Consider the following 20,111-nt stretch of genomic DNA (forward strand, 5'->3'; position numbering starts at 1 on the left):
ACAGACATTTCTTCTTTTGGGTCAGATTTCATATTTGAATGCATGGGCAGTAAATGTCCGGGTGGCAACCTCCGTTGGTCACACCTTAAGAATATCACTGGCCAACCCAACGAGGGATGGACTTCTGACCTTGGAACAAATAAGTTGTTTGACATATTGGTGGAATGCCCATTGTAGGATGTACCTACGTTAAATAAGCTAAGCATTTAAGGGCCATGTTGGGTCGAGCAGTATACGCTGCGACCAGACATATTTGGCATAGTTGACAAGATTGAGTAAGAGGTTTTGTGGCTTCTCTTGCTTCGCTCACCTGCCTGATCTGACATAGCATCAAAGGTAAGCTTGTTACTTTCTAGTTTAGGTTCTTAGATAGAGGGGGATCTGTGTACCTTTATTTATGTTCCTGTGATAAGAGATATGTTTTGACTAAAAAGGATTTTAAAAAGTTGTGAGCTGCAAAGTGAGGGAGTAAATCCCACTCTGAGAGAAGAGTGGGATTTTTTGGTTTCTGTACGTCAAGGAATCCATGGTCCTACATATCTAAATCTGATGCATGTGTGCACAGTGCGGCCTGACACATTCTGGGCAGTCAGCGCTAAAAATCCTGTAATGTATTACTCTGAGTAAAGCCCGGGTTTCTTCTGAGGAAACCCTAAGGTTGTGGAAGGTAGGTGTAGCAGTCTTTTCTAGAACAGTCAGCATAATAATCACGGTTGGCTTGTTGAAATAAAATGGTTGTCCTTTGCAAATTTGATGTTTGTCCTTGTCTGGTGCAGGCCTATGCAGAAAAAGTTTGGAGGAGGGGGTTTCTCATAGAGGAGCCGTACATATCTAGATTTGTTTGAGTTTGGAAAATAACTTAGCAGAACATAATACAATTAATAAAAAAAAACATGTTAATAATATGATAAAGCAAGATTTTGGAAAACAAATTGGTTAAACGGAGGAAGCCACGTGGGTGTCTGAAGAAGTAAAGGTTTAAACCAAAAGTGAAAAAGAAAGTTTTCACTCAAACGCACATGGGGATTTCTTGCAGTAGGAAATAATAATTCCATAAAGGAAAAATGAAAAAAGTTTCTATATAAATCAGATGTATTAAAGAAGAGCTTTCTATGCAACTACAGAAATTCTGGATTGAAATTATGTTGGATAGCTTAATGTAAGGGATACTGTACTTAAACAAATAAGTAGCAAGAGGAATCACGATAGACATCAGTTTGTTGTGAATACTTTCCGGATGCACTGTAATTCAAAGAAAATTAAATTAGCAATAACTAATGATGATTCAGATTAATCTGTTGTGTACATGGAACTGATGTTCTCGTTAGCAGAATGTCTAATTCTCACTCATTACTCACCAATATGTCTCCTGATGCTAAAAAATGTCACATATGTTTAATATTGTCCCCAGAATATTTTTGCAGTATATTTTGTAATTGACTCTATAAGTTTGTGTGTCCGACTGGGTGGAGGAAAAAAAAAGTAATATTTAAATGGTCTGTGTTAAGTCTATTACTAGGTTTTAAGTCTATTACAATTAGGCTGTAATGCCACAACAGTGAAAAAGAGAGCAATACTCAAAGAAAGAAAAACAAGAACTAACATCATACAGGGTGTGGGCAGCAAATTGTTTACACATGAACAATGCTTGACAGTGAATGATGCACGCTGCCTGAGGTATGAAGGGCTCTAACCACCCACTCCAAACGAGCTGTAGCTGTGGGTGATAAGAACCCGTTCACGTCTGTGAATTTTTTGGTGCCATGGGCACCCAGGTGTCACATAGGTTTAAATGATTAAAAGTCCTTTTATATTTTAATGTGTATCCTCATCATTTATCTGAACCCATTTTTAAACATAATTTCATTTGGAATTGTCCTAAAGATTCAATAATAAACATAAGCTGTCCCAGCATCATTTATTCACAGTAAAAAGTTATGGGTAGCAAGCCATGTGCCATCCAACATCTAGGACTAAAGTGCATTTCATTGTAAGTACATTTAGTAAACTGTATGGAACAGTTAGAAAACAGAAGTAAATTAAATGGTGCACACTAATGTTACCTGGCACACCAGGTGCTTGGTTGACTGGGGGTGGCCGCGGCCACCTAACGCTTAATCCTGGCCACCCTATTGGCCACCCCAAACACCGCATTACAGCCATCACTGTTTTTTTTTTTTTCGTGGGCGGAACCATTCATGTACTGCAGTGGCCCTTCCAGACACTTTCCACACGGTTTGACATATGGCTTGCCTCGGTGGGGTCCACGGGTCACGCACAATTCCAAAGGTTTTTGGAATGTGTTTATTGTTCTAGTCCAGTTTTCAGACTTTGCAGCAAGACAGTTAGGTGTACAAAGACAAATTTGATGTTGAGTCCTAGATCTTGTCAAGAACAACGTTTTTGACCGATGGCTTGTGTCAGTCTGACTTGGAGTGAAATAGCTTATTTCTTTAATGCTTATTGTTATAGTGAGTTTTTGAGCACTTAATGCAGGTCGTACAGGAGTGTGAAAACTGGCAAGCTATAAATCAAATATTAGTAATCCATTGTGTGCGATGTGCAATTACTTTCATAAGCGATCCGAGTAGGCATGGCTATTCTGCTCAAACAACAGCACTTATTTGACCTTTTCCACCACTACCTGCATTCCAAATATTGTAGAGGTGTCTGGTTTAGGTGCACAAATAGCCCTGTTGTTTTTGTGAGATACGTATGCCACACCAAAATGATCACAAATTCATCCTGGCAACACCACTGAAAATTTCCTGCCTCCACCACTGTACACACTAGATAGAAAATGTATATTAAAGTACTTGAGCATTGGATGAAGTTTCTAAATATATAGCAAAGTTTAGTGTGCCAATTGTTTAGGCATATAGCTCTTAGTTGGTTCTCTGTTTCTGTAAGTCTCTTCATGGCTAGGTAGGCTCATTGAGGGCCAGACTCAGTATTAAATGATAAACTGACGCCCATGTAGCCTGTTTTGATATTGTTGTTTTTAATTGTATTCTTTATGTTGTAAGTTATGAATTGATGTGTCTGACTTGTAAGCCTTTACAGCCTTTTATGCACCCTGACTTTTCACATAGTCATACAGCGAACACTGTGAGCATAACAAAAATCTTGCTGAAGACCATTAGGGCCTGGCAAGGCCTAAATGTTGGACCAGGGCCCAGCAAGGCCTATTAATTGTGAAAAGACAAAGATATGATGATGGGAAGGCTTTGGATGGGCTTGGCAGTTGCAGCTGCTGCAGCACTTGTTGACAGTTCAGGGTAGTTAATATCTAATTAAAGAGATTAGGGTTAGGTAACTCGAGATTTATGGGCATTTGCAACCAGAAAACAATTTATGACACCAATTTGGTGAATTAATCTGTATCGGGTGTCTGATATGTGATCATTGGGTGCAGTGGTTTCTCTGAGAATCACCCAACTGGCCTCCTCTGTTCTCGGGCTTTGTTGGGAGCCTTGGGTCGCGGTCTGTTCTGTGATCAGTGGGTGTCCTTGCACAGGGTATGTTGCAACTGGGAGCTTTGGTAGTCGTGACTGTGGTTCTTTCAAGTGTCTCCGCCATGCAGGTGTGGTATGAAGACCATACATTTTCAAAACCTTTCAATATCCAGCCTCTGGTCAGGGACTATGTTCCTGTCATGGCAGCAGTTGGCACCATGAGGACAGGATAAGAAAACTTTTTATTTCATGGACACCGGGCACCATGGGGAACATGGGATTACTGGCGCCAGTTGTGGTGTCACTTTTCTCACCATTAAAGACCGTTTAGCAATATTTGGTTCATAATCTGCTTTAAAATCTTCCAGCACTATTCATAGCTGAACCCACAAAAACTGAGAGCATTGGCCTATCTGATGTTCATGCGTGAAATGGAACTGATTTACGAAGAGGATTACACATGACACCTCATGCATCCGTTTATAATCCTGTCACTTATGCAGGTCAGGGCTTTGTCAGGTTTTGTTAGTTCACTACATCTCTAGACTGCTGGAAGAAGCCCGTGCCAATTGTGAACAGATACTCTGCCCAGCTTAACTACTTCACCTCCAACTCACTTGTGACACTGTTAGATGCTTTTCCATGAAGTGAAAGTTATTAATTTTGTCATTGTGATACACAGCAAAGCACATGGTGACTCTGGTTTTAACCATCACCTATTGGGATTTGAAACTGCAAACTTTCAGTTACAAGCTCACTTCCTTAACCTCTAGGCCACCACTGCCCCATTTTACTCAGATAACCACATGACTTATGTTTTTTTAATTAGAATAAATCTTTATATTTATTCTTATAGATTTTGCGTGCATTATTAAAAAGTCCTGCTTGCTATCAGCATTTATTCAGCAATCAGGACAAAATAAATGTCACCTCCATTGCTTTATAATGTGAGACTTAATAGTGAGGCAATATAATAAACAGCTCTGCAGATGAATTAGTATTTTGCGTTAGCACTATATTCTGCCTGGAAAAAGTGTCTTACATTTGGGTCTGGAGAATGATAGATCATTTCCAGAGAGACTCCAAGAGAGTACAGAGGGTCAGTGATGCCAACTGACAGTACTTCTATTGTGGATAATTGTGAGCGTTCACACAATTATCCGGTGAACTCCCTGTGAACTTTGGAGTCACGTCCAATGCTATGAGCTCAACCAACACACATGCGGGTGTCAAAAAAGACCCTGTAGGGGCAAATTTGCTGTAGGCCGACCAGGGCCCAAGGCTGGATTACTGGGGAGGAAACAAAGATAAGATAATGGGGAAGGTCTAGCACGGCCCTGACAACTGTAGGCCTAGCAGGGTCTTGGCAGACAATGCACAACCTAAAGAAAATGATTGGGCAGCTTGATATGTTTTAGGCATTTGTAAGCAGAAAACAAATTATGCTGACAACTTGGTGATTAAAAGTTCACTAAGCACCTACACACTTTGGGTCACATTTCACATGTGTACGCATGAGCAGTGTGGTCTGTGTGGCAACCTCCTTTTTTGGTCATCGGTCACACCTTGAGAATATTGGTCCAACCAAACAACAGATGGACAAAAGTTTGGAAATATTATTGGGAAAATGTGCATTGTAGAATGTAACATTTAACAAGGTCCAGGCTGGGTCAAGCATTATGCGCTGTGCCCATGGGACCACAACTGCTGAATTCCTTATTAAAGAAGTTTGATGGACATCTTTTTATTTTCTGGAAAAGATGTTGTCCCAAATTTTCCATGACATATTTGGGGTAGTATAGAGTAAGAGGTTTGGCAGTTTCCCTTGGTTCACTCTCCTCTCTGATTCGGCTGCTCTGACACAGCTTCTAGTCTAGGTTCTGTGTATTAGGCCAGTTGAACGGGGGGGTGGGCTTTGTGCAACTGGGAAAATCAGCGTCTTTCCTAAAAATACCTTTTTTTATGTTCATGTGAATAAAGACATATATTTTAAGCATGAGCCGTAGACTGAGGACGTAAAGGGGCAGTGGTGCCCTAGCGTTTAAGGAAGTGGCCCCGTAATCAGAAGGTTGCTGGATGTCACGACTACGGACTTACGAGGGAAGGAAGCGCAGAGGTCTGACATGCTGGGAAGGGGATTTATTATAACAAACAATAAATACAAAGAAACAATGGCGCGGTGGCCAAAAACGGGAAATAAAAGGGAACAACACAAACGAACGTAAACAAACCTGTAGGTGTGTGGCGATTGCCAGAACTGAAATTACGAACACCTACACGGTTACAATGTCAAGTTCACGAAAATGCCGGAGATCTAGAAGGGGCGGAAACATCCGGCATTTATGGGGCGTCAGGATTGGAGTCAGGTGTGGAACCCAGCTGCAGGCAATCCTGACACTGGATCGAATCCCAATCCGCCAAGGTGCCACTGCTCAATCAGGGTGATGGGATAAATGCAGAGGACAAATTTCACTGTGTGCACTGTGTGCTGTGCTGCTGTGTATCACATGTGGCAATCACTTCACTTTAAATTCCACTTTTAATAAAACTTTTTTTTTGTCTCTGCAGTTTCTGTAAGTCAGTGTCGGCTGGACCCATTTTGGGCAGTCAGCTCTAAATGAATAAATTAAATGAGCTTTTTGGGCAGTTGGCTCTAAAATGGCTGTAATGTATTAGCGGCTGTGTTGAGTGCTGGGAAAAATGAGTAAAATGCAGGATCTTCTGCAAATATCCCGGGGGCAGGGGGTGTTTATGGTGGCCGTTGGCAGACCACCAGGAGACGGCAGCTGCACTGTGAGCGGTGATGAAACAAAGTGCGCCGTGAAGGTGGTCAGCTTGTAAATAGGCTGAAATTCAAAGAATTGAGAAAGTGTGAGTAAAGACGTTAAAAAAAAGTGGACGTCCTGGAAAAAAGTACGGAAAAACAAGTGAGAAGTTGCGTGAGCGTGAGTGGGGGTTTGGGATTAAAACCTCTCTGGGGTTGAGATCAGGCCTGCGTCGGGGTTCATCACCTCGCCATCAAATAGTGAACGGTTTGGCACACAAGTTCTTGGTCGGTAGTGCCCCCTTGTGGACAACTATTTGAATTCTTCAAATTCTTATGATCCATCTTATTCATACATTGCAATTCATGCTACATACATGTATGAGATACGATAGTTAAAAAGAATCTGATACAGTAATATACTAAGTATATATGTAATATATACTTAGTACATTTTTCACTATTTTTGCATACTAAATACTGTATATGAAACTGAGAATCCTTTAAGAAGTTTGGTAAATTATTTTTCACAAGGGAATAACAGACAAGAACTAGGTAAAAAAAATAATAATATTGTCAGTATTCATTACAATTATTCATTATCCATTAACCCATTATCCATTATCCCAGTGTCCATAACTCCTTAAAATTGATACAATCAGTTTAACCGCCAAGCATTTGTCTGTTGACATTTAACATATATGTCCACAAGTCAAATTGACTGGAAAGGTTGAAAATATACATAAATAATGACACCATTCTCGGCTTTCCCCAAAGGTACAGGAGCTGCCTGGTAGTCAGTTTGGTTTCAACCACGTTAGCAACAGTGTCAGGAGGACACGCCAATTAGTGTTTTTTTAGTCGGAGACAGAAGGAGGGCGAGAGAGAGAGAGACAGTACGCTCTTCTGAGCGTACATGGCAGTGAGAGCTGAACAGCATATTTGTTTATTCCTTTCTGCAAACAGGCATGTGAAGCACGACGTTTCAGAACTTGAGGTATCAGAACTTCTTCACGTACTTTACCTACCTGCATTGATTTAATTCACTATTTTTGTATGCAAATGGTTATACGTGTTCTGAAAAATTGACATTTTTTTTGTAAATCTTTCATTGGCCTATGCCTTAATGGGACTGTGCTGGGAGGGTTATTATTGTGTAATTGTTCAAATGTGAACAAGGTGACCATAAAGCCGTGATTTTTAACGCTATGATTTACTGTTGAAAGCACTAGAATACATTTATTTGCCTTTGTCATCAGTTTATTCCCAAAATATGTTGTCAGTCCATCAGAAGCGCACAGAGTGATGAATTTCAGGCCACCTGGCAGAGACAAGTTCTTCACCCAAGGCTACACCATGGATTCACCATATTTTCTTTGTATTTAAAGATTTGCATCTTTGTAGCTTTAGAAGCAAAACCCTGTCCAGGGTGGGGTTTATGTTAAATAGCTTGGAGTTCCACTAAGATTTGAGGCTTGTTTTGATTTGTCATATAGGAACTGATTGATTAACTCATTGGTTTTGTAGTTTTGTGCTGTTATTGACGTTTTTTTTTATTATTTTTCAAGTAGTTAAAGGCGTTCGAGGCATCAGAGGTAAGCAGACTAACATCTGGACCATCTGCTGCACCCATCATACAGAAACGCTCCTCTCAGAGGAAGGCGGCGATGGCTTTTTTAGACTTTATCAGCTAGGCGGCACACCTTTAATGCCAATGCTGGGAGCCGAGCCTTGTGCGTGACGCTCGGACCCAGCGAACATGTCTCTGAGCTTCGAGAATGGACGTGCTGGACACGTGGCAGGTCGGACCCCGGACGCCCGCAATGCCGACTGCTGCCGGTGCCTGCCGAGCTTCATGCGCTTCACCTTCTCCCCTGAGTCGCTGGAGAGCCTCTACCAGACATACTTCCGACGCCAGAGACAGGAGACCCTGCTGGTCCTGGTGGTCTTCGCGGCCCTCTTCAACTTTTACGTGATCGTCATGTGCGCGGTCCTGTACACCGGTGACAAGCTGGCCACAGTGACGGCGGCGGCGGTGGGCCTGGCCGCAGACGCGCTGCTGTACGCGGCCTGCCGCCTGCAAGTGTTGCCTGACGCCGTCTTGCGAACCGCCGTGCCCTGCGCCCTCTGGCTGCTCATCACGTTGCACGTCCTTTTCTACCTGGGCTTCAACTTTGCGGGCTTCCACGGAGCTGCCGACGCAGTGGGCTGGCAGACGTTCTTCGGCTTCTCCTTCTTCCTGACTCTGCCGCTGCGCCTGCGGGTGATCTTGCTGCTAACAGTGCTGTCTTATGGGATCCACACGCTGGTGCTGGGGGTGGTGGTGGCCCAGAGACATCTGGAGAACCTCACAGGAACCATGCTGCTTCGACAGGTGAGAGCAGGTCAGGGAAGTGTGTGGCTGTGTGCAGATAGAAGTGCAGAATGATAAAAGTAGAGTCTGGAAATTCTGAAATGATTTTTTGCCCAAATTCTTTACCCAAGACCCCACATTTGATCCACCACTGCAGTACAGTTTAAGGTTTTGTGAAAGTTAAGGTTTATATGATCATACATTTAAAATGGTATATATTTCATTAGTGTAAACATGATGTCACCATGTTTTTACAGTTATTGAGAATAAACAAACCCCTGGAGAACATATTTCATGATTTAGGGAGATATGCTAGAATAATCTGTATTTTGGAGCCCCAGCCCATAAATATTTCTGAAAGCCAGCAGATTGCCTTTTAATGTTTTCATGGCAACAAAGATTGAAATGGGGGGGCAGCACGGTAACATGCCCTCATACCTCCGGGGTTGTGAGGGGCTCGGACCGTGTGGTGGGGTTTCCTCCGGGTTCTCCGGTTTCCTCCCACCGTACAAAGGCATGCACTCTAGGTGGATTGGCAACTCTGAGTTATCTGTAGGTGCGAGTGAGTTTGCGCCCCAACGAGGTGTCCTGGCCCCAAGGAGGACTAAGTGGTGAAATGGAGTGAAAGATCCACCCTTCTACCTCATTCTGAATGATCTAGTCCGTCTCATGTGGAATCTCCCTGCCTCCTTCGGCTAACTCAGTTTCATTTACTTGTGGTTGTCTTCCTTTCGCTGCTCCCTTCAGGTTATCTGGTTGTCCGCATAATTGATTTGGCAAAAGAATTATGCCGGATGCCCTTCCTGACGCAACCCTCCCCGTTTCCGAATTATTGGGACCAAGAAATACACCGTTACGTGTGTCAGAGGCTGGGTTCAGTTTAACTTACTTGTAACACACCCTATTCAAAAACAATCTTTGTTGTAATCATATTGAGACCACATCCACTATGAAGCCAAATATTCTGAATATCAGTTTATTCAAGGATTCTGATTGGTAAATCTAGTAAATACGGCACTTGCTAATTTAGGAATGGAAACACTGTGCAAATCATGTAAATGATCAAGAGAACGTTGATCAAATGATCAAAAGCCGACTGTAGTATTGCTGTTTCTACACGCAAAATTTGTTTTACATCCCTCTCACACACACTGACTCCCAGGTATTGGCCAGCTGGATGCTTTACCTGGGTGCCATCACGGTGGGAGTGATGTCATACTACATGGCCGACCGCAAGTATCGCACAGCCTTCCTGGAGGCCCGGCAGTCTCTGGAGGTCAGCCTCACCCTGGAGGAGGAGAGTCAGCAGCAGGTGAGGCTCACACTCCACGGCGCCATTTATATTAACTCTCAAAGGGTTGAAAACACGCGATGCGAACACTTGCGTTACAGCCGTTTATTTAATCTGGCTCATTCATCCGAATCCAATACGAAGATTAATATGAAGTGCATAAAATAAAACAATAGGAAAAACAATAAAAACATGAAAGCAGTCGTTCCTGGTGTGATGTGTTCATACCTGCGTGCAGTAAAAGGGTTTTGTCCCAGCCCTTTAAAATGTCTAGATCCACCACTGACTGAAGTCTGAAGGAAATGGCATATCATATATTCAGAAATTATAACATAACATATAAACAAAAATACCATAATGCCTCTCGTTACATGTGAAGTGATTGTCATTATGATATGCTGCAGCACAGCATTCGGTGACACAGCAAAATGTGTCCTCTGCTTTTAACCATCACCCTTGGTGAGCAGTGGGCAGCCATGACAGGCGCCCGGGGAGCAGTGTGTGGGGACGGTGCTTTGCACCTTGGATTCGAACCGGCAACCTTCTGATTCTGGGGCCGCTTCCTTAACCGCTAGGCCACCACTGCCTTTCATGTTAAATCTGCGCCCTCCCTGGGTGTGTAATTTTTAATAAATCAATATTACTCTTTTTCAGAGTTGGTTTTGAGTGTAATGGCTGTTGTTAGGATAATTATCCCTACTTCTGTCGAACCCCTTGAGATTTTAGAGACGTGTTAGGCTTCGCTAGACTCCGCTGGTTTCTCTAATTGGGCTCTTAGGTGGAGTTCTGCCCTGGATCCCAGCTGACTTGTTACCTGTTAGCGGCAGAGGCCCAGAGCTGGAACATTTGTTGCTGTAACTGCAGACTGTTTTCACCGCCACGATGCAAATGTGGTCATTACTTATGACTTCTGTCATTATTAGTCAACACACTGCTAAGGAGACACTGGAGTCATTGGCAAAGTAGCGGGGTAACAACGTCAAACAGTAACGGTAAACACTAATTAGCCCATTATGCTGGCATAATGGGTTATAAATAATTTAATGCATTATTTATATGTACAGCATTTATGAGACGCTCTAATGCAGAGCGACTTACAATCAGTAGTTACAGGGACAGTCCCCCTGGAGACACTGAAGTGTCTTGCTCAGGGACAACAATGGAAGTAAGAGGGGTTTGAACCTGTGACTTTGTGGTCATCTGGGCTACTACCACCCCCTTTATGAAATGAATTTCTGCAATTTTGGTCCTTATTGAAGCATTATGTATTTTCATTCACATTCATTAAGTAGGGGTGATAGGTGGATGTGTGTGCGTGCGTGTGTGTAAATGGGGTGATGAGCTGTTCTCTTCTGCTGTTCTTTCCATCTTCCCTGTCCACGTCACACCTGGCTCAATGCTGCTCCTGACTGATACTATTTGTGGGGTGTGATGGAAAATTCCCATAATGACAAAGGCACACGTTCAAACAAAACACTTCCAAAAGCATCACGTCGCCCTGGTGACGAGGCTCAGAGGGGGATTTCCCCGATTTCCAACATTAATGGACAATAATATAGTTTTATTACACCGTATGCTTTCTTTGAGCTATAGTTGTCCAGTACTGGGTGAAAAGGGCTCTGGACTTCCAGAAGCTAGACAGAAAAGAGAGCAGGAGTTCCAGAACAGAAGACACTGGCACTGACATCTGACATTTAATGACCAGCAGAAGAGCTGCCACCCTGCCTGGCCACCCCATTCAGAGCTGTTAATCAGTTTGCTCAATTAGAGCAGTGGTACAAACAATGCAGAGCTCTCAACAACCACAACACTTCCAGGACAGAACACTAATACACTCCAGCACTTTCACTTTCAAACACGTCTGGACTCAACCCCCCATCTCCTACCCCCCCCCACACACACACACACACACACACACACACACACACCTTCACCCTACCTGTTATTCACCCTGTATTCATAACCGTGTCTGTGACAAATAAAATTTGAATTTGAATTTGAATTTGAGATCAAACAAGAAAAAGTGGCTTGGTAGTTTACCTTGATAAATTGACACCTTGATTGTTGACAGCACTCGTGCATTCTACATCCTCATTCATGATGATTTAGACCTCTGTCCATGGTTACAACCAAACAAAAGCGTGGGACGTCTTATACTAGTGAATTGTAAGAATGGTGTAAGATAGATTTGAAAACCAGCTGTTTGCTATAACAAGAACATGCACAAAGATGAAGGAACAATTCTTCTGGTATTTGTTGAACCGGGCTAATGGATTTTGGAATAAGGAACTTTCACCTTCATTCACATTACCTGATCCCCCCCATATTTACACATATCTAGATACCAACCTACTCATCCCTCAAACAAAATAAAATATATATTTACATGCAACTATTTTATTTGTGCTTGTGCAGGAGGAGCTGCTCTTGTCCATCCTGCCAAAGCATATTGCAGATGAGATGCTGCAGGGCATGAAGAAGGAGTCCAACCAGAAGGAGATGCAGCAGTTTAGCACCATGTACATGTACCGCCATGAGAACGTCAGGTACCGTTGGACGTATATTTCACCTGCATGAATTATGCAAGTGTGTTTGACAGAAGTGTTGAGAACGATTGAGAACATCTTCTTTTATTCTCTCTCCACCTCTCTGTTTCTCTCAGTATTCTGTTTGCAGACATTGTTGGCTTTACTCAGCTGTCCTCTGCCTGCAGTGCTCAAGAACTGGTCAAGCTTCTCAATGAGCTGTTTGCTCGATTTGACAAGCTTGCCGCAGTGAGTCTTCCGCTCTTTATAGGCTGACAAAATGTACAGTCGTGCCTTTAGTTCTTCTCTAGGACACTATACCTTCAGGTTGAATCACACAATCCATCTGTCCCCATTGCCACTCCCTGCCACTGCAGCAACACCACCAATTGAGGATTAAGATTCTGGGAGACTGTTATTACTGCATCTGCGGCCTGCCTGACTACCGTGAAGACCATGCAGCCTGCTCTATCATGATGGGCCTGTCCATGGTGGAGGCCATTTCGTGAGTACGACAGGCCCAGCAGAGGCACTAGTCACTCTTTAATAAAAAGGCCATTGCATGACAGAGCTGGGCATGCAGATTCTTTGATCAAGCATCTTTAGAATCCTCCAGAATATGACTAGCAACTTAACAAGGCCTCTAAAATACAGGTTGTACTCACCTGAGCATCACTGTTACTCACCCCTGGCAGGTATGTGCGGGAGAAGACCAAGACGGACGTGGACATGCGTGTGGGGGTGCACACGGGCACGGTTCTGGGCGGAGTACTTGGGCAAAAGAGGTGGCAGTTTGATGTCTGGTCCACTGATGTCACTGTTGCCAACAAAATGGAGTCAGGAGGCATTCCTGGGTAGGAGACAGTACAGGGCAGTCAATTTTTTTACACATGCTTTTAGGATTTTTATCATGTTGTTCAGCTCAGAAGATGCTTTTTTAATTTTTTTTGTGTTTTATAACACTGCTAATTTTGCTTAAATAATTGCTCTTCTAATAACATTGTAAAGGTGCATTTGGCGTGATAGCACTGGTATCATGGAGTTGCATTGGACACGGTTTATTAATCGCAAAGAAAGTGAAATATAACTGCAGGTCACGGTATACACACTGGATAAGAGCAGACTTGTGGTGTCGGTGTGTGCTGTGGGCCGCCTGGGCCACAATGTCAAGAGCCAAATGCACCACTGCATATTTATTACCTACTTTTCTGCCAAAGACTGTCACAGATGTCACCGACATTGGTCTGCCACCGTTCTTGAAAATCAGCTCAAACTGAGCTTTGATGTTTGTACTTAGGATTTGACCTTTGACACCAACTATCTTCTGAGCAGGCGTGTGCACATCTCTCAGAGCACGATGGACTGCCTGCATGGCGAGTTTGAGGTAGAGCCTGGGAATGGTGGTGAACGTTGTGAGTACCTGCTGGAGAAAGGCATTAACACCTTCCTGGTTCTGGTCCCCAAGAAGTCACCTGAGATGAAGTTCGCTAATGGATTTGTGAGTTTTGGATGTGGTGGAAAACTCCCGTAGTGCAGCTACCAGCTTCTACACATCAAAGGTTTCTCTCTGTTCCCCGTAGAAAAGTGGCACCGTATCCAGCTCCTCTGAGCTGATTAAAACCACAGAGACGAATGGGAGCGCGTTCTCTGTTCAAGCCGAACAAACAGAGCCAGCAGAACCTCCGGTCAACATTTATCTTTTACCTTAAACGGCTTATGTCAACCTTTTCCACCAAAATCACTAACATTTTCTTCCCCAAAACAGAATCGACTGCAGCTGGTCAACGTGGAGGGAGGGATGGGTGCAAAAGAGGACGAACATGAGCTAAACAATCTACTAAACAAAGCACTTCTGGAAAGAGAATCCATGGAAATGTGAGCTATACATAGTTTAGCCCAAATTGCATTTCACAGATTTTTGTCCAAATTTGACTAAATTAATTGAGTGATTATTGATAAATCCTTCCTCACTTCCATCCTCTATTCCTGCCTCTCAGCCAGAAAGAGAAGAGGACAAGTCCCATTTCCCTGCGCTTTGTGGACAAGGATTTGGAGACACGTTATTCCGCAGAGAAGGAGCGGCAGTCCGGTGTCGCCTTCAGCTGCAGCTGTGTGGTTCTGTTCTTCACTTCTGTCATGGAAGTCTTCATAGACCCCCAGTGAGTCCCTTAATATGTAGCCATTATGTGCAAAGCCACTTTTACATGATCCAAACATTTTTGCTGCTCAGTGAGATACAGTGCATCCGGAAACTATTCACTTTTTCCACTTGGATTAAATGGATTGGATTAATTTTTTCCCTCAGAATTCTACACACAAAACCCTATAATGACAAAGTGAAAAAAGTTTACTTGAGGTTATGGACATGTACATAAGTACTCAAAGCTTTTGCCATGAAGCTCAAATTTTAGTTCAGGCTCATCATGTTTCCCCTGATCATCCTTGAGATGTTTCTGCAGCTTAATTGGAGTCCATCTGTGGAAAAAACAGTGGATTGGACCTGGATTGGGAACTGTCCCTGTAACTACTGATTGTAAGTCGCTCTGGATAAGGGCGTCTGGTAAATGCTGTTAATATAAAAATAATAAATATCTATAAAATTTAAGCTAGAAGTGGGACAGCTATATGTAAACTTTTTAACTTATGTTAATATAAAAAAATATTGTGCAGTCTTGTGTATCGGAACCGGACCCATCTGGCGGACGGGTGGGTGTCATACAGTATGTCACTGCAGTTTTTAGCTCAAGGTTTGCTTAGTATCGAACCTTAATAAGTGTAAATGTAGGCCCTATGTCAACACAGCAGCCTAAAACTGCTGTGTCATGGTGCTGCACCTCTGGATAATAGAGGATATAGCACCAGCGTAGACATATTATGTGCTGAAATATAAAAATGTTTCTGTAGACCTACATATATCAACATGACAGCTTTGGTCGTGGGCAAAAAAAAATGCCCATCTTCCTGACTGACTGGCTTTTTTACAAGGCTCACAGTGAACTATGTGACCTTGGCTATTGGTGAAGGGTTGCTGCTTATACTGACCATCTGCTCGTTGGCTGCCGTTTTCCCTCGGGTGAGTTCTCCGTATGAATGTCCGTCATGTTAGATGTGCCAGTTTCGCTGCCATGAGAGTCCGGCAGTGATCTGTTTTTTTTTTTTTTTTTGTTTTTTTTTTTTGCATTGTTGCAGTTATTCTCTAAGAAGCTTGTGGCGTTCTCGCTGTGGATCGACAGCACCCGTTGGGCACGGAACACATGGGCCTTGGCAGCCATCTTTGTGCTGACCATGGCTGAGGTGGCCGATATGGTGAGTTTGCCGTTTTAGCTCGGGATTCAGTTTAGTTCTTCACTGAATGCTCAGTTAGGTAAATAAATGAAGACTGAACAACTGTGTGAGTCACATCTTAGAAAATCACATGAAAAACATTCATAATTCACTTGTTTCAAGTTGTTTCATGTTTGTCAACTTTCCTTAGTTTGCAAAAGTTTGCCATAAAAGTTTGGGGTTCCTACGTCCCGATTAATCTGTAACTGCTGAACTTCTGAAGTAACATGGGAAATGGGGTGGTAGTAGCCTAGTGGGTAACACACTCGCCTATGAACCAGAAGACCCAGGTTCAAATCACTGAGTGTCCCTGAGCAAGACACTTAACCCTGAGTGTCTCCAGGGGGGGGCTGTGCCTGTAACTACTGATTGTAAATCGCTCTGGATAAGGGCGTCTGGTAAATGTAAATGCAAAACCAAGATAAGTCAATGAACAATGTTAACTTGGGCAGAATGATCTGTGAAGTCAACCACCTCTTTCTGTCATTAGTGACTCTTCAAGATATTTAGCACGCAAGATATCTGGTCACAGCCTGCACCCCCAAATATGCCTTCCTACGTGTAATAAGTTGAGCTGAAAGTGGCCGCTGGTGGTTCGTACAGTTAAGCCATTGACTGGAGGACATTTTCAACTTTAAGCATTAGAGTTTGTGGTGTTGTACAAGGGTTGAAGTTCTCCGTCCTCGCTCTACAGCTGAGCTGCGTCCAGCCACCTCTGCTACTCCTTAACACCAGCGAGGGGCTGAGTCTGCAGTCGCTGGGGAGCACCGGCTGCGCAGAGAACCCCAAACACTACAGCTTCATGGCCGTGCTGTCTCTTGTGGCATCCACCATGCTAGTGCAGGTCAGCCACGTTGTCAAACTGGGACTGATGCTACTGGTCACCATAGCAACAGGTGCTGTGGACATTTACAGCTGGAAGGACATCTTTGAAATCTACGACTACTTCCGGTTCATGGGCTACAGGTCAGCTGTCAGCACTGCAGTCAATCATGTTTGATAGAAAGTATTGCCAATTTATACTAAACATTACATTATATTTAACATAATTCATAAAAGTTGGTTAATGAACCTCTGCATACATGTAGAGAGCAACTTTTAGTCATAAGCTCCATCCATCCAGACATTGAAGGTCAGCAGCAATAACTCACACTGTCAAAGTCATTAAGACTCAATTAAGCACTCAATTCCTCTATTGTTAATACCCTCCTCTTTGAAAAAGTCAGAAAAATTGGGGATTGATGCAAACATCACCCCGATCTCATCATAGCCCTGACTGTACAGCTCCTGCAAGAGTGACACACACACACACACACACACACATGGATAGATGGATGGATGCTGTGTTGTCACTTAAAAAAATATTTTTTTACAGTTGCACTGATTAAAGCAACAATCTTCCTTGGAGTAAGTTTTGTAAACATATATGAGGGAGAAGTGCAGGGAAATCACTCAAATATCAAAATTGGTCAAATTGACCCTTAATTTTATAGGGTTAAAAGGACATGCATTAGTGTAGTGTATATTGTCAAGCATAAAATGACTGCTTTGTTTTGGTCTGTTCCCAGGACGTCCATAGTTCCCACAAAATATTTGATGACAGTGATGATTATCATCATTATGCTCAGTTTCTACTATTTTGCTCGACATGTAGGTATTCCATGGCGACAAACTAATCACGTAGGTCTGTGAACTCTTCCAATTTTTATTCATACCCTCCCTCTTTCCCAAACCCATTCACAGGTAGAGAGACAGTCCCGAAAACTCTTCCTCTGGCGAATGGAGATGCACAGTCAGAAGGATCAGGTGTATGAGATGCGGCGCCTCAACGAGGCTCTGGTCACCAACATGCTGCCTGAGCACGTTGCCAAACACTTCCTGGGCTCTAAGAAAAGGGATGAGGTGAGAGAGATGGGAAAGATATTACATGTTTGCGTGTGCCTGGCTGTGTTCATTTTTATATTTTGTGTGTGTGTGTGTGTGTGTGTGTGTGTGTCACTCTTGCAGGAGCTGTACAGCCAGGGATATGATGAGATTGGGGTGATGTTTGCATCAATCCCAAATTTTTCTGACTTCTACACAGAGGAGGGTATTAACAATGGAGGCATTGAGTGCTTAAGGATTCTTAATGAAATCATCTCAGACTTTGACAGTGTGAGTTATTGCTGCTGACCTTCCACGTCTGGATGGATGGGGGGATGAATTATGTATGTTCATACATAGCATGACATGAATGAATCAACAACAGTTATTGGATGAGAGTAAAACTTTAAAATCAAATATTGTGCATGGGTGCCTTTTGAATGTATGAGTTTTTAATATGAACTGTCACCTCCCCAGCTACTGGACAGACCTGAGTTTCGATGCATCACAAAGATCAAAACCATTGGCAGCACCTACATGGCCGCCTCTGGTGTGACGCCCGAAAGCAATACAAACGGCTACACCAATCGCAGGGTGAGTTAAAATTACTCCGCCTCTGTTACGTACTGAATTTCACCACATTAAACCAACTTGCCTGGCTGGCCTGTAACATGAAAAATCACCGGTTAACTGATGATGGTGACAATAATTGTGTTGGGGAAGGATAAGATGCTGCTGCTGATGATGATGAAGATGATGATGAACTTTACAGAAAGAAGACCAGTCACTCATTGAGCGCTGGCAGCATCTGGCAGATCTGGCAGACTTTGCTCTGGCTATGAAGGTCACACTCACCAATCTCAACAACCAGTCCTTTAACAGCTTCATGCTCCGCATTGGTCGGTAACAGTATGTCTGTATTCACTCTCAGCATAAGAAATTTAGCATCTTATTAAAAACTAGTAATTTCATGAGCAGTTTAGTTTTTTTTTTTCTTTTTGACTTTCATAATTTGAAAATAGGGTTAGCGTTTGCTTTTCATTAGAAGAGAATAGAATAGGATACCTTTTATTGTCACTATATGCATGTACAATGAGATTAAAAACAGCTCCTTCAGTGCAAACACAAGTTCAAAATAGTGCAGAAAATACAAATATACAAGCAAAGACAATACAATAAGGAGCAGTAACTGCAAGTAAAGTGTCAGCGTTATATACATATCTGAAGAATAAATAACTGAGTATGGTTTTATATACAGTGTAAATTATATTTAGTGTGTGGGTTGCATGTTATTGCACAGTAGAAAAATATTATTGCACATTTGTATTCACAGCAATGATTAACATTACAATTTTACAGATAATAACTATGACACCTTTATGCATCCGTTAATGTTTCTTTATGTAAATATACATACATTTACACACACAACAAAGCACATGTGTCTCCCTCAAGGCCTAAATAAAGGAGGAGTGTTAGCGGGGGTAATTGGCGCTCGAAAGCCACACTACGACATCTGGGGCAACACTGTGAACGTGGCTAGCAGGATGGAGTCCACTGGGGTCATGGGTAACATTCAGGTAAAAACCCATATACATGTCCTTTTACCTAAAATGATGCTCTGAAGGCATTTACTTTCAACTTCTTGCCTCCAGGTGGTGGAGGACTGTTATGGCATCCTGAAAGAGTACGGTTTCCGCTTTGTGCGTAGAGGACCGATTTATGTGAAGGGGAAGGGAGAGCTGCTCACCTTTTTCATGAAAGGGAAAGACAAGCCACCCAGCAACCAAACCACGGTTGTGCTACCACACCAGGTTCCAGAGATCTCCTGACCCAGACCCAGGAAGGTTACGCCAGAATGTGATGAATCACATGGACTTTACACCGTGCACATGTTCTTCCTGGGAAAGTATATGTCTGTTGGTGCGAGCTTCTCATTTAAAAAATAAAGGAAAATGAGGGAAATCAGCTAAAGTAACCATCAAAACATCTGTGTCTAATAACACAATCTACATATATCACATATCTGTCTACTGGCTGCATTCTCTGTAGAAATTATATTGTATTATATTCTAATATAGCACTGTCAGAGCGTAAAGGTGGCCAATAAAAGCTGAACAAAAATTAACGTGAACTGCCGTGTTTACTTGTGCCTCTTGGCGGCGCTGTAGACCAACATTCGGACCAAGAAGCCGTCTGAACAGCACAGACTAGCGCAGCTTCGTATTCTTTTGAATGTGCACTGTCTGAAATACATTAATGTAAATGGTCATGAAAATAAAGAAAACACATTGAATGAGAAAGTGTGTCCAACGTTTGGCCTGTACTGTATACTGTATACACACACACATACATACATATATATATATACACACACACACACACACACACACACACACACATATATATGTGTGTGTGTATATATGTGTGTGTGTGTGTGTGTGTATGTATGTATGTGTGTATATATATATATATATATATATATATACACACACACACACACACACATACATTTAGACATACATACGTACATCCA

The 20,111-nt window shown here is 42.7% G+C and overlaps 1 protein-coding gene across 2 annotated transcripts; it reads left to right on the plus strand.

Annotated features, from left to right (window-relative positions):
- The first annotated feature begins 7,088 nt into the window (after positions 1-7,088).
- Positions 7,089-19,878, plus strand: LOC114802877 (adenylate cyclase type 3-like). 2 transcript variants are annotated; one of them, XM_029002009.1, is made up of 21 exons: positions 7,089-7,216; positions 7,788-8,593; positions 9,735-9,884; positions 12,279-12,409; positions 12,526-12,637; positions 12,766-12,893; positions 13,084-13,242; positions 13,721-13,886; positions 13,969-14,073; positions 14,154-14,263; positions 14,386-14,547; positions 15,374-15,461; positions 15,578-15,694; positions 16,407-16,678; positions 17,281-17,362; positions 17,456-17,614; positions 17,720-17,866; positions 18,053-18,169; positions 18,348-18,474; positions 19,031-19,155; positions 19,231-19,878. In XM_029002009.1, the coding sequence occupies exons 2-21, from the start codon at positions 7,979-7,981 to the stop codon at positions 19,405-19,407; spliced, it is 3,249 nt and encodes a 1,082-aa protein (XP_028857842.1). In that variant the 5' UTR covers positions 7,089-7,216; positions 7,788-7,978; the 3' UTR covers positions 19,408-19,878. The 2 variants fall into 2 exon arrangements, with proteins under 2 accessions (XP_028857842.1, XP_028857843.1); XM_029002010.1 differs by having other exon boundaries at positions 7,116-7,216; positions 7,791-8,593.
- The last annotated feature ends 233 nt before the right edge of the window (positions 19,879-20,111 follow it).

The sequence above is a fragment of the Denticeps clupeoides genome, chromosome 14 (genome assembly GCF_900700375.1).
Source record: "Denticeps clupeoides chromosome 14, fDenClu1.1, whole genome shotgun sequence".
Taxonomy (NCBI): Eukaryota; Metazoa; Chordata; class Actinopteri; order Clupeiformes; family Denticipitidae; genus Denticeps; species Denticeps clupeoides.